This window comes from Heterodontus francisci, chromosome 42 (genome assembly GCF_036365525.1).
Source record: "Heterodontus francisci isolate sHetFra1 chromosome 42, sHetFra1.hap1, whole genome shotgun sequence".
Classification (NCBI taxonomy): domain Eukaryota; kingdom Metazoa; phylum Chordata; class Chondrichthyes; order Heterodontiformes; family Heterodontidae; genus Heterodontus; species Heterodontus francisci.
Genome location: NC_090412.1, coordinates 7,132,557 through 7,149,312, shown reverse-complemented (window position 1 = coordinate 7,149,312; position 16,756 = coordinate 7,132,557). Strand labels below are relative to the sequence as shown.

The following is a 16,756-nucleotide window of genomic DNA, read 5'->3' as shown; positions in this document are numbered from 1 at the left end:
GGAGGTGAGGTTTTAGGGGTTGTGAAGGGGGGAGGTGGGTGTGGTTGGAGGGCTGGGTTGTTGGGTGGGGTGGAATGATTAAAATAAGGGATGCTGAAGAGGCCTGAATTAGATGAACGCAAATATCTGAGAATTGTAGGACTGGAGGAGATTAGAGATAGGAAGCCATGGAGGGATTTGAAAACCAGGATGGGACTGTTAACGTCAAGGCGTTGCTTGACAAGGAACCAACGGAGACTGGGATGATGGGTGATCAGGACTTAGTGCGAGTAAGGACACGGACGGCAGAGTTTTGGATGACCTCAAGTTTGTGGAGGGTGGAATGTGGGGGACCAGCCAGGAGTGTCTTGGAATAGTCACGTCTACAGGTAACAAAGGTGTAGATGAACATAGTCACATGTACCAAGGTGTATCATCAGGCAGAATTTCTCACAGCCACATAAGGTTTCCTCTGGTTGGTGAGTCGGAAAGGAGAGAGAACTTCAATTTAATATCAAATGAGGAGGTTAGGACTTGGGAGTTTTCGACCAGCAACCGTGATGGAATCAGAACCCATACCAGTTTTTAAAAGGGAAATACATAAATGTTACAAAAATGAAACATTTTTAAGTGTGTGGAGAAAGGACAAAGGAATGTGATTTAATTGGTTAGCTCTTTCAAAGAGCTACTTCCGGAATAATGGGCTGAATGGCTTTGTTCTGTTCTGTAAAATTCTTATTCATCAGGTGGTTCTGTTACTGATATGATCTGTGAGTGACAGTATCACAGAGCACGTTTCGGAGGGTTCTATAGCTTTTAGTTAATGTAAAGTTTCATTGAAGTTTTTTTGTGTGGTGCAAATCTTGTTTGCTTTGTTTTAATGGCCAACAGAGCTTGTATTGTCTTCTACCCACTGCCGGCTGCGCCCTCGTGCTGAGGACAAGATACAATGGAAGTTCTTCGGCCAGCACTGGTTAATATTGATGGACGGATTTACCGCAAAAACCATGTCAAAGAGCAGGTATATCTCAATGAGGAAGAGGAAGACTTTACTTACTCAGGTACTTGCAAGCACACTGTAATTCCACCTGTAAACATTGCCAGGTAAAAATACTGGTGCTTTTTTTCCAGTGAATTTAAAAAGTATGTTATCATATTGAAGTCCTGTTGTTTATATTCATAATTGAGACGAATAATGCCTGGAAGTCTAATTATAGTTTCAGATGAAGAAGCTCATTTTTCGTCTTCCCGTTGCAATGTCTAGCTGTTTCTTAAATAAGTCCAATATTCTGGCCTCAATCCATTTTTGCTGGCCACCTGCTTCAGCTGTTATCACCCTTCTGTGTAAAGAAATAATTCCTAATGTCTCTCTGAAACTCTGCAGCTCTGAGCCTGTGTGACCTCATACTCCTAATGTACGAGAGTAATGTTTTGCGTTGTCGCTTCCAATCCTGCTCAGTATCTTGAAAATGTCTGTCTGGTCCTTTGAGACATTTTCAAGGTTCGAGAACCTAAGCTTATGCATTTGTTCCTCAAAGCTTCACCCTGTGCCCTGATGCTCGCCTCTGCACTGCCTTTAGGGTTTGATTGACCCTCTTAAATCACAGCAACCAGAACTGTTGCAATAGTTGAGAGGAAGCCTGATCTGGGAATTTGATGTGCCTCACATTTAGCTACATTGAGCAACCAGTGTAGATAAAATTTCGTGATATGTTAGTTTTTCCTTGCCACCTCTATAAAAGGAGGAAGATGGAAGGAAAGCAAGCCATAGAAAGGGGAATTAATCATTCTCTATTTGCACAATATTGACACTTTGAGTGCAATGGATTATTTAGTGTAAGTCACCACTTCCTTTCATTCATTTCTTTATTTACACAAGTAGTTTGTACATTTTCAGTCTGAAGTGCTCCCTGCAAATATGGCATTCTTGGGAACCCCCTGCAAATACTGGCACACTTCTGGGGATCCCCCTGCAAATGGTACACTCCTGAGGACCCAGTGAAAACCAATCTCTGCTATAGCAGAGAAGATTTTTAGGTACTATACAACAGAAATAATGAGCTAGCAAATCAACAAATACAAAAACAATACGAAATTCTTGAGACATTTCCAGTGGCAATGAGCCTGCCTACAGACAGAGAAATCTGATCACTTCCTGGAACCTGAGACACTGTTGCAGAGCACAGATTGTAACCTGATTTATACAGTGTCGGGAGCTGCATGTGTGATGTTTGTCATTTCCGCAGATCTGTTTGAACCATTTTGTCATCTCCTGTCTATAATATAGCAATCTCGCTAACTAGACACTGCAGGCTAGGGATTTCTGCTGAGCACAGATTCTCATCCTGCTGTACAAGTGCTGCCTCCTGCATAGGCTTTAAGTGATCCCCAGAGTGACAGTAAAATTCAGTCCATTGCATATGCTTCCTGAGGCTCTGCAGTGGAAAAGCTTGCATGATTTTGATTAGATTTGATTAGAGATACAGCACTGAAACAGGCCCTTCGGCCCACCGAGTCTGTGCCGAACATCAACCACCCATTTATACTAATCCTACACTAATTCCATATTCCTACCAAACATCCCCAAGATGGCTCCTGGGCTGGAAGCTCCCTAGGAAGCTCCCTTGCTGTTCAACTCCCTCCATGGCCATCTGCTCCCATCCCTAACGTTTTCTCCCCCAATCTGCCCTCTTAAACTGTTTAAATTCCCCTGGCTCTTTAAATCAGTTCATTTTAGCCCTATCTAAAAGTTAACAGTTAGTTTTAGTGTATGTTACCTGGGCCCACTGCCCTCCCCCAGCCACACCTGCTCTTTGTTTTCTCAATGAAATTGATCCGGATGAAACTGACGAGCACAGCTGCCGATACTTTAATCTCCGATCCTGCTGTCTTCACAGTCCAGAGTGTCTGCAGCCACGGCATGCGGTAAGTCCATTGAGGTGAAGAAGGAGCTGCGGGACCCGAGAGAAGTCCTGTGAAAAGGTGCCCCGAACACCCAAAACATCCACGAATGGCCCCCCCGGCCGCAACTTCAAAGCGCCCGCGGGAGATGGCTCGGAGAGCATCTGCAGCGCACTGTCGGCAATGCTGCATGCCTTTATTTAAACCACTGCAAAAAAAAAAAACCCTTAGCAAATGTAATCACCTCTAAGTCTGCCAAATGATGCTTCACCTCCCGAAGGACGTGGATGAGCTTTCCGGACGTCGATGGTGGGCACTGAGGAAATGGCTTATTACCTGCACCAGATTCCACCCCCCCTCCCCCCCCCCTTGACCCCCCTTCCACCCCCCCCACCCCCGTCCCCTTCCCTGCTCCACCCTCTCAGCTCACCCCCTCACAACCCCGTCCCAGCCCGCCCCCCCCTCGCACCATCTTCACCCCGCACCCCCTTCCCCTGCACCCCCCCCCCACCCCCTCCCTCTACCCCTCCCCCTTGCATCCCCTCCTCCCACTGGCACCATCCTACACCTGTGTAGGGGCCCCAACAACCCCACTGCCTTGTGGGCGTCTCGGGAGAGACCAAGGCTAAGGGAGTAAACCCTAACAGAAAATCCGGAGCGGAACCCCGTAGGCGGTCATGTGTCACCTTTGGCATGTTTCCGGCAGTTCCTGCAGCCATACTGGTGCCAAACGTCGTGTCCTGCACTCCTTTGGACCCCACCAGAAAGGCCGAGAGGGGGGTTTTGACGACTGGGCAACTCTCAACCTCCATAAATTTGCCCAGGCATGCGCCATGGAGAGGTCACTCCATAGTTGCCTCACAGCGACTAAAACAACACGGAAGGCAGCAGTTACGGGTTATAAGTCCAGATAAATTGGCGTAGAAACTGGGCGCCACGGGTTGCCTTTGTCGGTGGGAGAGGTCATTGCACCTCACTGGACAGCTACCGCCCGCCTCAAACCGGGCAGCCCCCGGTCAATAAGATTCTGTCCCGCCACAGTCTGCCTGCTTCAATGGGTGCTTGGAACTCAGGGTCATTGCTCGAAAGGTGGACTGATACACCGCACCAAACAACATGAAAAAAGGAAAGAAGGTACCAGCCCTTCGCTTTGCAAGCTGGAACGTCAGAACTATGTGTCCTGGCCTGTCGGAAGACCTTACACAAATCAACGATTCTCGGAAGACCGCCATCATTAACAACGAGCTCAGTAGATTCAATGTGGACATTGCAGCACTTCAGGAGACTCGCCTCCCCGCGAGTGGCTCTCTAGCAGAGCAAGACTACACCTTCTTCTGGCAGGGCAGGGATCCTGAAGAACCAAGACAGCATGGAGTGGGCTTCGCCATCAGAAACTCCTTGCTCAGCATGATAGAGCCTCCCTCAAATGGCTCGGAACGCATACTGTCCATCCGACTGCTCACCACCTCTGGTCCAGTACACCTACTCAGCATCTATGCTCCAACACTCTGCTCCGCACCTGAAGCTAAAGACCAGTTCTATGAACAACTCCATAACATCATTAGCAGCATCCCCAACACCGAACACCTATTCCTGCTGGGGGACTTTAATGCCAGGGTTGGGGCCGACCATGACTCATGGCCCTCCTGCCTTGGGCGCTATGGCGTTGGAAGGATGAATGAGAACGGGCAGAGACTGCTTGAGTTGTGTACCTATCATAACCTCTGCATCACCAACTCGTTCTTTCACACTAAACCCTGTCACCAGGTTTCATGGAGGCACCCAAGATCACGTCGTTGGCACCAGCTAGACCTCATTGTCACAAGGCGAGCCGCCTTAAACAGTGTTCAAATCACACGCAGCTTCCACAGTGCGGACTGCGACACCGACCACTCCCTGGTGTGCAGCAAGGTTAGACTCAGACCAAAGAAGTTGCATCATTCCAAGCAGAAGGGCCACCCGCGCATCAACACGAGCAGAATTTCTCACCCACAGCTGTTACAAAAATTTCTAAATTCACTTGTAACAGCCCTTCAAAACATTCCCACAGGGGATGCTGAGACCAAGTGGGCCCACATCAGAGACGCCATCTATGAGTCAGCTTTGACCACCTACGGCAAAAGTGCGAAGAGAAATGCAGACTGGTTTCAATCTCATAATGAAGAGCTGGAACCTGTCATAGCCGCTAAGCGCATTGCACTTTTGAACTACAAGAAAGCCCCCAGCGATTTAACATCCGCAGCACTTAAAGCAGCCAGAAGTACTGCACAAAGAACAGCTAGGCGTTGCGCAAACGACTACTGGCAACACCTATGCAGTCATATTCAGCTGGCCTCAGACACCGGAAACATCAGAGGAATGTATGATGGCATGAAGAGAGCTCTTGGGCCAACCATCAAGAAGATCACCCCCCTCAAATCTAAATCGGGGGACATAATCACTGACCAACGCAAACAGATGGACCGCTGGGTTGAGCACTACCTAGAACTGTACTCCAGGGAGAATGCTGTCACTGAGACTGCCCTCAATGCAGCCCAGCCTCTACCAGTCATGGATGAGCTGGACATACAGCCAACCAAATCGGAACTCAGTGATGCCATTGATTCCCTAGCCAGCGGAAAAGCCCCTGGGAAGGACAGCATTACCCCTGAAATAATTAAGAGTGCCAAGCCTGCTATACTCTCAGCACTACATGAACTGCTATGCCTGTGCTGGGACGAGGGAGCAGTACCCCAGGACATGCGCGATGCCAACATCATCACCCTCTATAAAAACAAAGGTGACCGCGGTGACTGCAACAACTACCGTGGAATCTCCCTGCTCAGCATAGTGGGGAAAGTCTTTGCTCGAGTCGCTCTGAACAGGCTCCAGAAGCTGGCCGAGCGCGTCTACCCTGAGGCACAGTGTGGCTTTCGTGCAGAGAGATCGACTATTGACATGCTGTTCTCCCTTCGTCAGATACAGGAGAAATGCCGTGAACAACAGATGCCCCTCTACATTGCTTTCATTGATCTCACCAAAGCCTTTGACCTCGTCAGCAGACGTGGTCTCTTCAGACTACTAGAAAAGATCGGATGTCCACCAAAGCTACTAAGTATCATCACCTCATTCCATGACAATATGAAAGGCACAATTCAACATGGTGGCTCCTCATCAGAGCCCTTTCCTATCCTGAGTGGTGTGAAACAGGGCTGTGTTCTCGCACCCACACTTTTTGGGATTTTCTTCTCCCTGCTGCTTTCACATGCGTTCAAATCCTCTGAAGAAGGAATTTTCCTCCACACAAGATCAGGGGGCAGGTTGTTCAACCTTGCCCGTCTAAGAGCGAAGTCCAAAGTACGGAAAGTCCTCATCAGAGAACTCCTCTTTGCTGACGATGCTGCTTTAACATCTCACACTGAAGAATGCCTGCAGAGTCTCATCGACAGGTTTGCGTCTGCCTGCAATGAATTTGGCCTAACCATCAGCCTCAAGAAAACGAACATCATGGGGCAGGATGTCAGAAATGCTCCATCCATCAATATTGGCGACCACGCTCTGGAAGTGGTTCAAGAGTTCACCTACCTAGGCTCAACTATCACCAGTAACCTGTCTCTAGATGCAGAAATCAACAAGCGCATGGGTAAGGCTTCCACTGCTATGTCCAGACTGGCCAAGAGAGTGTGGGAAAATGGCGCACTGACACGGAACACAAAAGTCCGAGTGTATCAGGCCTGTGTCCTCAGTACCTTGCTCTACGGCAGCGAGGCCTGGACAACGTATGCCAGCCAAGAGCGACGTCTCAATTCATTCCATCTTCGCTGCCTTCGGAGAATACTTGGCATCAGGTGGCAGGACTATATCTCCAACACAGAAGTCCTTGAAGCGGCCAACACCCCCAGCTTATACACACTACTGAGTCAGCGGCGCTTGAGATGGCTTGGCCATGTGAGCCGCATGGAAGATGGCAGGATCCCCAAAGACACATTGTACAGCGAGCTCGCCACTGGTATCAGACCCACCGGCCGTCCATGTCTCCGTTATAAAGACGTCTGCAAACGCGACATGAAATCGTGTGACATTGATCACAAGTCGTGGGAGTCAGTTGCCAGCATTCGCCAGAGCTGGCGAGCAGCCATAAAGACAGGGCTAAATTGTGGCGAGTCGAAGAGACTTAGTAGTTGGCAGGAAAAAAGACAGAGGCGCAAGGGGAGAGCCAACTGTGCAACAGCCCCAACAAACAAATTTCTCTGCAGCACCTGTGGAAGAGCCTGTCACTCCAGAATTGGCCTTTATAGCCACTCCAGGCGCTGCTTCACAAACCACTGACCACCTCCAGGCGCGTATCCATTGTCTCTCGAGATAAGGAGGCCCAAAAGAAGAACACTAATTCCATATTCCTACCAAACATCCCCACCTGTCCCTATATTTCCCTACCACCTACCTATACTAGTGACAATTTATAATGGCCAATTTACCTATCAACCTGCAAGTCTTTTGGCTTGTGGGAGGAAACCGGAGCACCCGGAGAAAACCCACGCAGACACAGGGAGAACTTGCAAACTCCACACAGGCAGTACCCGGAATCGAACCCGGGTCCCTGGGGCTGTGAGGCTGCGGTGCTAACCACTGCGCCACTGTGCCGCCCCAATTTTATGAACAGAGGAACTTAACTTTGTCCAAATTAAAACATTAGAGACAAAGTAATTAAAGTTTCTATATTGCCAGTGTCTTGAACGGGCTGAAAATTGGTGCAGTGTAGTGTAAGAATTTTCCAATATATTCTTTTTATAATTCCCTACATGGAGAATAGAAACATGGGTTAAACAATGACAGGAAAATGATTCCGTTCATTGGCAACATGTTGCGATCAAATTGTTCAATGGAACGACGAAATGCTGAGTTAAAATCAACTCTTTTTATTTTGCATTTTGTGATTAATATTTCACATTGTACAGAAGATTGAACAACCACCACTTACAGTTCCTTGCCTAACTTTTAGCCGACCTGCTTTGGATTCATATGTGGTCCGGTGCCGACGTTCTCCAATTGTGAATTGGAGCTCAGAGATTCAATACTGCCGTAGCTGATTTATCATCATTTTTTCTGCAGGAGTTGTAGATTGTATGGATGAGCCTTGTGACTCTGTACTAATAGAGCAGACAGACCGAGGCTATCGATGTGCCATGCCTGTGCCCAGTGCTCTTTACAAGTGAGTTATTACTGTTGGTGATTTTATGAGCATGTTTCTGTTTGTCTGAGGCTAAACCATGCCCCTTGCTTACCTGTCCTGGTGATACAGGTGGACTTTAAAGATCCCAAGGGACTGTTTGACTTAGAGCAGGGAGTTGCTCTAGTGTCCTGGCCAACATTCCACACTCAACCAACACTACCAAAAGCAGGTTAATTAGTTGTTGATCTTGCGTGCAAAATAGCTGATGCATTTACCTTCATAATATGTCACTGAACTTCCAAGTAATTCATTTATATATGTGGCATGCTTTGATGCACGAGGTGTGATGAGGTGCTATACAAATGGAAGAGTTCTGATAAGTCTCTGCCCAAAATGTAAATCCAATTTAATTTTCTCTTTCACACGCTAATGAACTTATGCACTACTGGATTTTATTTCAGATTTAAGGATGTTAGTAATTAATTTCTAACTGGTCTAAAACGTGTTGTCACTAACCCTGCACGTGAGCAATGAAACTGTTCTTGGCAGCAAAAGATTGCTTTCAGCCGAGATCAGTTCAGGGCTGTCTTTGTTTACTGTTTTGCCACTAGATGACTGTGCACTATGCAAAGTACAGATACAATAAGAATAGCTTTCACTTTAAAAACCCTTTTAATGTGTTCAAATGCCCCAAGCTGTTTTATGGCTGGGCATGGTGGGTGTGGAACTGGAACAGAGTAGGAGTTGACAGCTTAAAGGAATAATATTTTAAAGCAAGATATCATACCAGATCCTTATAAATCACTGGTTAGACCTCAGCTGGAGTATTGTGGACAGCTCCAGGCTGCACACTTTGCGAAAGATGTAAAGGCCTTAGAAAGGGTACAGAGGAGATTTACCAGGATGTTAACCTGGGTTGATAGATTTCAGTGATGAGAGATTTGAAAAGTTAAGACTGTTCTCCATGGAACAGAGAAGGTTGAGAGGTGACCAAATAGAGGTTTTTAAGATGAAAGGTTTTACTCGAGTAGATAGAGAAAAGCTGTTCCCTCTGAAGAGCAGGTTATTAATCAGCGGTTGTAGATTCAAAATCATTGGCAAAATATCTAGAGGGGTGATGAGGCGAGTTGTTTTCCCTCAGAGTTATTGTGATCTGGAACACTCTACATGAAAAAGGTGATTCTACAAATTATTGTAAAAGGAAGGTGGACAGGTGCTTGAGGATGAGGAACTTGAAGGGTTGCAGACACAGGTGGGGATGAGGGATGAAGCACAACCACTCTTTCCAAGAGCCAGCACAGGCTGAATGGCCTCCTTCTGTGCTGTAAGTTTCTATGATTCCTCGAGGTGACAAGATTTTGTGGAGATGTTTGAAGGCAGACAGTGGCATAGCAAGGCAGAGGTGTTCAGGAAGAGAATTCCAGAGTGCGATGGTGTGATGGCCTGCAGTGATCCTAACAATGTCAGGGGTGGGGATGTGGCAAGATGAGAGGGAGAACAGTTACCATCCAGCTAGAGGGGGCCATGCTGCCCATAAACAAACAAAGACAAAAAACATTTTTTGAAAAAGCCATTTCGTCCAACAGGTCCTTACTCTCGCCACCTGAAATGCTGAGTGATCTATTGGCTTGCACGAGACACTGGAAACTGATCCTTCCCAAGTTTATAGTTAATGTTTAGGGATTTATTGATATAAATTCAATATTGGATTGGAGAGATGACCACGACCGCTTTGCATTTCAGCAGTGGGTAAACATCAGCCCCTTTCAATTATAGACAAGTAACAGGTTGGTGTCAGTTAATTCTTCTCTTCAATGGAAGTGGTGCAGCTTTGTAAAGGGGAAAAGCTTTTCCTTGACTGAGCCTATAATTGCTTACATTTTTAAAGTGAGGTCTGTTCACCCAGTAAAATCCATCATAAGTGGTTAATGTGTGTCTTCCTGAAAGGTAAACTGTAGGTATCCGTCCTGTCTGAGGATTAACATCTTCAAAATTAGATCTGGTTCAAATTTTTGGCACTTTCATTCTTTCCAGGGGCAAGGGTGCCATCATCTGACCATGAGATACGTTCTGTGTGATGAAAACATACTTTTTTTTCCCCACAGATACGTAATCGGAAAAAAAGGGGAGACCAAACGGAGACTGGAGACTGAGACACGAACGTCCATAACCATCCCGAAACTTGGAATGGAGGGAGAGATTGGTGAGCATCAGGAGGAGTTCAGTGGGAATGTTTTCTTAGTACATGAAATGCTTGTTAAGTTGTAAAAGTGTATTTTCTATTTGTAAACACTCATTACCAAGCAGTCTGTACCTGCATGCAGCAAGACCTGGACAACTTTCGGGCTTTGGCTGACAAGTAGCAAGTAACATTTGTGCCACACAAGTCCCAGGAAATGGCCAACTCCAACAAGAGAAAGTCTGACCACCTCCTCTTGTCATTAAATGGCATTACCATTGTCAAATCTTCCGCCATAAACATCCTTGGGGGTCACCATTGACCAGAAACTAATTGGATCAGCTACACAAATACTGTGGCTGCAAGAGTAAGTTGGAGATTGAGTATTCTACAGCGAACGATGTACCTCCTACCTAACAGTGCTGTTGGTGTACCTTCACCACTTGGACTGCAGTGGTTCAAGAAAGAGCTCACCACCACTTTCTCGAGGGCAATTGGGAATGGGCAATACATACTGACCTTGCCAACAATGGTAGGGGTTCACAAATACTATTTCTGATCCACAGTCCACTTATATTGTGAGCTATGGGTGTGAATATCACTGTGAAGGTAAAACATATTGTCCAAGACTACTTCATCCCTGTAATGTTAATTCATTCCCCAGGACTTAAGCACATAGTCTCTGCTCCAGTGCAATACTGAAGGAATGCTGCTTTGGTGGAGATTGCCTTTCCCTTCAGATGTGATGTTAAACCAAGGCCTTGCCTGCTTGGTCTGGTGGTTTGAAGAGATGTTGATGATCCTGTGGCACTATTTGAAGAACAGGGACTTCCTTTGGTGCTGATCACCATTCCCCACTCAGCTAATACCAAAACAAAAGGGTCATTTATCTCATTGCCTGTAGTGAGATTTTCAATGCAAGTTTTGTAGTGAGTGCTGTTGGGGTCAAATTGGGCTATCCGTTGGAAAATGCACAGGCCATACAACTGCAGTCACTGCACTTGAGGTTAGAGTTGGGATGCTTGATGTCATGCAGAGAGAGCACTGTGCTGTGGCAGAAAGTGCTTCATGGTGCAAAAAGGAGAAACTCATTCTAACCATCAGTGTTTCTTGTTTTCAGTCATCACTGGGCAGCAGCGAGCGGGTGTGGCATCAGCACAAACCCGGATCGAGGTGATGTTAGAGAGTTTCCGCAGGAAGCAGCCCTTCACTCATTTCCTGTCCTTTGCCATTAATCACCTCACGATTCAGGAACAGTTTGTGAAGTTTAAAGAGCGGGTGTTGGAAGAGTGCTCCCAGGTACATTACCAAGGCTGGGGACAAGGCATTGCAGTACCTGTGGTCTGGGGTACATGGGCGAGTTGACAACCTGGGGATAGGAAAGGGTGTGGGCTTGAAGCAGGCAAGTGTCTTCAAGACGCAGGTGTTCTTCTTGGCACCCCCTTTGAATACCAGATTGCTGAAAGTATTTTAAGAGGAACTTGCAGTGTTATAGCACTTTTCACGATCTCACGGTGCTTCGCAGCCAATGAAGTACTTTTGAAGTGTAGTCACTGTTGCAATGCTAGTTGAGGGATAAATTTGGCCAGAACTCTGGGGAGAACACCCCTGCTCTTCAGAATGGTGCCACAAAATCTTTTACATCCACCTGAGAGAGGGAAGATGGGGCTTTGGCTGAACAGCTCATCGGAAGTTACTCCCTCGGTGCTGCACTGAAATGCCAGCCTGGATTTTGTGCTCCAGTCTTGGGAATGGGGTTTGAACCCATGACCTTTGAACTCGTGAGAGTGTTGCCAACTGAGCTGCAGCTAACGCCTGAGAGTTAAACATTTGAGTAACCTACAAACCTGTTGCTTAAAACGTTGGAGGTGAAAAGCTCTTTAGACAGCGTAAAGGCATTACAGGAACTAAAGGAAAGATAACCACTCAAATGAAGTGGGTTGATGTTTAAGTTGGGACAGGAGAAATGGCCAGGGAAATGGATGATGTCTAAGGGCTGTAGCTGTTGACGTTAGCGTTCAGACCTGGGAAAAATTAGGCTCAATACAAATGAGAACACTTTCCACTTGCTGAAGTTGAGGAGTGAATTAGAAATCAAACCTGCATAGAGGAAACATCTGCAGAAGCTGGAACTGCTGTATCACAGTTTTGGATGCTGGTGTCACTAGAAGACCTGGCGAATGAATGAAGTATTGATTGGCCAGTGTATTTTTGTACAGCTGGTGAGAACCTGTTTTCAAATAACTTTGACCAAAAGTACTATGGTGAACTGGAATTTGAATGGGCTGCCATTGTGTCAGTTTCTGGCTGCAAGCTGAGTGCTTGAATCTAACTACAAGATCAGGGCTGAACAAGTATGGAGCAGGTGAACCTATTCGAATATTTACACTTCAAAATTTGAATTTAATAACTCTCAAATGTTCCCATGATAACTGTGTGCAAAACTATTATAGAATGGAATAAAAACCTTTCTAATGAAAGGTCACAGACCTGAAACGTTAACTCTGTATCTCTCACCACAGATGCTGACAGACCTCTTGTGTATTTCCAGCACTTTCTGTTTTTATTTCAGATTTCCAGTATCTGCAGTATTTTGCTTTCATTGCAGAATGGATACTATTTCAGAGAATGGAGTGGGGGGAAAGTAGCTCCATAAAACCAGGATGAGATTGCAATTGTTACGTTATGTCTTTGCTACAATCCAAAGGTTGAATTGATGTACACTAGTAGGATCAGCTGCCCGTTTTACTCTGCGTATGATCTTTGTAAAATGGCCTTCTGATTTGATGAGAGTCCATTTTCTGCTACCGGTAGATATTTACTATATTCTGCTCTTGCAGAGGCGCATACCTGACAGGCTAAAGAGCAACTTAATCGTTAACAAAATGTTGACTGGATTTAACATGCGTCGCACTATGCTGCCTGAATCTCTTTGAAGTGACAATTATTACCAGAATAATCATCAGGTTTACAGACTTAAAGCAACTTATTTTTATTTTCGCATAAAAACGTAAGCAATCGGAGCAGGAGTAGGCCATTTTGGCTCCTCGAGCCTGCTGTGTCAGTCAGTATGATCACGGCCAATCATCTACCTCAACTCTTCTTTCCCGCCCAATCCCCATACCCCTTAATTCTCCTTAGTGTCCCAAAATTCATCAACCTCAACCAATGACTGAGCATCCACAACCCCATGTGGTAGAGAATTCCAAAGATTCACAACTCTGAGTGAAGAAATTTCTCCTCATTTCAGTCCAAAATGGTCAACCCCTTATCCTGAGACTGCCCTCAGCACCTCACGCCCCCCCACACCCCTAGTTCTGGCAACAGCCTCTCAGCATCTACCCTGTTGAGCATAAACAATGCAAATAATTGGCAAATACCAAAAGCGCAGTAAATAAAATTCCATACACAGTAAGAAAATCTGCAATGCATTGGTTACCCTTTGCCTTCAAGATGTTGTGTTAAATACAAAGGAACATTCAGTACAACAATTTCAGTTCCTTTTTAATCCTCTCAAATGTTCTTTCACATCTGATGTGACGTCCCTATCTGAAGACTTGCATCCAGTTCAAAAGAACTCTTGTGATTAGAAAGAAAGCCATTCACTGACCTGGCGCATGGCACTTAGACGCGGGTAACAACTACACTCCGACCCAAGTATTTTGGAAACTGTTGCATTAGCAAATTTAGGCATGAGGCGTACTAGGGCAGTGGCCTTAAAGGATGGGCCAGGTTACTAGTTAAATGTCACAGCCATATTCCAGGCTACTTGTAAGCCACACCATGGGCAATTTGCTGGTATATCCAATTAACAATAGATAATGATGTAAATATATTAAAGAATATCAGAAATATATGAGCACTTTGCATGTCTGCATCAAATATGCATCTCATTATAACAATCAAAGGTTTTTTTTTGATCAAAAGAACAATGCTGCTAATTAAATCAGGCAATGAACCAATTTGATTGCTTTGAAGGAATGTAATCTTTATGAAGCAAGCACTTCAAACTCTGCTACAGCATGTAAAATTGATCTGGACCTACCCTGAGGCCATTCCACTGACATGATGTGCAATTCAAAATTACAAGAAGTCTGGAGCTTACGTTGTGCTGACTAAAATGATCACTGCTACGTAGCTTGAAGTCCCATTTCATACTGGTGCTCCTTGTGCAAGCATTCTAATTACAACTGTAAACCTGTATTAATAAATATGTAGAGAAACTAGGGCACTTTGGAGGTGTGAGCAGCATCTAGGGCAAACTGGAGTTCCTGGATCCTCAGTGGGTTGCTAAGAGGATCCCAGAGGGGTTGAGAGGGTTGGACTTTCACCCATCTCATCAGGATTTTGAGTTTTTTGACATTTCTGTTGAATAAATGTGTTTCTGCAGTGTGAACACTGTTTTAACCATAAAGGCGGGGCTAAAGCGTGGCGAGTTGAAGAGACTTAGCAGTTGGCAGGAAAAAAGACAGAGGCGCAAGGAGAGAGCCAACTGTGTAACAGCCCCGACAGCCAATTTTATCTGCAGCACCTGTGGAAGAGCCTGTCACTCTAGAATTGGCCTTTATAGCCACTCCAGGCGCTGCTTCACAAACCATTGACCACCTCCAGGCGCTTACCCATAGTCTTTCGAGACAAGGAGGCCAAAGAAGAAGAAGAAGCAGTGTGAACGCTGTTTTAATCTAGGTAGCTGAAACCATCTTTCAGAAATTAAGTTGGTAGTGTGCCAATATTTCAGAGTTCCTTAGACAGAAACATTTGTGAACCATTGATTTAAGGTGGTTATTGGGATCAGGTGGCAAAGTAATTGCAACGTATTTACTAAGTGAGGAAGGAGACCTAACTTTGGAAACATCGCTGTTTTGGGAATGGATTCTCTGTTTTAATTTGCACTCTAAAGATTGACATACAGGCTCTCGCTTGCCTTTTCTTTTTCTCACTGCCTCTCCCTCTGCCTCTCCCTTCTGTGTCATCTGTTCTCCCTTGGCAACTCCTCATTTTCTTCCCCCAGCCTCTCTTTTGCCCGTCTTTTTTTTGTCTGTGGTTTGTCACATTAAATGAGGAAATCAGATGTGACATTTCCGGTTTTAATTCATACATTGTGCTCGTAGTCAGCCAGGCCTGGACTCTAACAAATAACCATCTGCTTAAGGACCTGGTCATTGGGAGTGCAACAGTGGCAAACTTCCTGGAGGGTTGCCTCAGTATGTTCTGCTCTGTTGCTGTTGCTGCCACAAAAAGCTTTATAATCAATACTCAAGGCCTTGTACTGCTCATGAGCAACATTATGGGTGGGCAACTAGTATGATAGAATAAAAGCAAAATACTGCGGATGCTGGAAATCTGAAATAAAAACAAGAATTGCTGGAAATACTCAGCAGGTCCGGGAGCATCTGTGGAGAGAGAAGCAGAGTTAATATTTCAGGACCTGAATCGTTAACTCTGCTTTTCTCCACAGATGCTGCCAGACCTGCCAAGTATTTCCAGCATTTCTTGTTAGCATGATAGAAAGTTTCTAATGCTTCCTGACACAATTATTTCTGGATAATTGACGACAAATTAATTTTTCTTAGTCAATTGATTACTTCACAATTACCATAAAGCCAATTAACCATCAGTATTAATACTGGGCACTGCTGTAGGCAGGTAAAGAACTCGGAACTGAATTAAGTCAGTCCGCGAGTTCTACAGTGTAATTAGTAATTGATACCTAGGAGCATTCTAGAAAGAAAGACTTGCATCTATATAGTGCCTTTCATGTCAGAACATCCCAGAGCACTTTACAGCCAATGAAGTACTTTTGCAGTGTAGTCACTGTTGTAATGTGGGACAGGGGTGTGATTGCAGTAAACATTACAGATAATTATAGTAAAAGCAAAATACTGCGGATACTGGAAATCTGAAATACAAACGAGAAACGCTGGAAATACTCAGCAGATCTGGCAGCATCTGTGGAGAGAGGAGCAGAGTTATCGTTTCAGGTCAGTGACCCTTCAGAACTGGCAGATATAAGAAATGTAAAAGATTGTAAGCAAGTAAAGCAGGGGTGGGGCAAGAGATAACAAAAGAGAAGGTGTAGATAGGACAAGGTCACAGAATAACCGACCAGAAGGTCATGGAGCAAAGGCAAACAATATGTTAATGGTGTGCTGAAAGACAAAGCATTAGTACAGATAGGGTGTTAATGGACTGAAAACTGAACAGCCACAAGCACAAATGTGAAAAACAGTGGGTAGGCACAGTAGAGACAAACTGAACAAACTAAAATAAAATAAACACAAAAAAGAAAAAAGTAACTAAAAGTAGAATGGGGGCCCGTCATGCTCTGAAATTAGTTTTTATTTCAGATAATTATAGATCAGCCTGACTCCTGCCATTTGTAACATCATCTGAAACTTTGAGCAGCTTTCTGCTTTGGAGTGATATCTAGATACCTGCTATTCTCCAGGTAATGGACTTCAGTCCCTCCTCCTTGCTAGTTTGTAACATTGCCCAGAGGGATGGAACAATGTGAAAATTCAGCTGTTTATACCTCTTCTCTTTTA

The 16,756-nt window shown here is 45.2% G+C and overlaps 1 protein-coding gene across 2 annotated transcripts in view; it reads left to right on the top strand.

The window, feature by feature from the left end:
* The first annotated feature begins 874 nt into the window (after nt 1–874).
* Nucleotides 875–16,756, top strand: part of ascc1 (activating signal cointegrator 1 complex subunit 1) — a 41,704-nt gene continuing 25,822 nt past the window's right edge. For both annotated transcript variants that reach the window (XM_068020450.1, XM_068020448.1), the window contains exons 1-4: nt 875–1,040; nt 7,972–8,071; nt 10,138–10,235; nt 11,332–11,510. In XM_068020450.1, the coding sequence (XP_067876551.1) occupies nt 929–1,040; nt 7,972–8,071; nt 10,138–10,235; nt 11,332–11,510 (489 nt within the window). In that variant the 5' untranslated portion in view covers nt 875–928. The remainder of the gene's footprint in view (nt 1,041–7,971; nt 8,072–10,137; nt 10,236–11,331; nt 11,511–16,756) is intronic.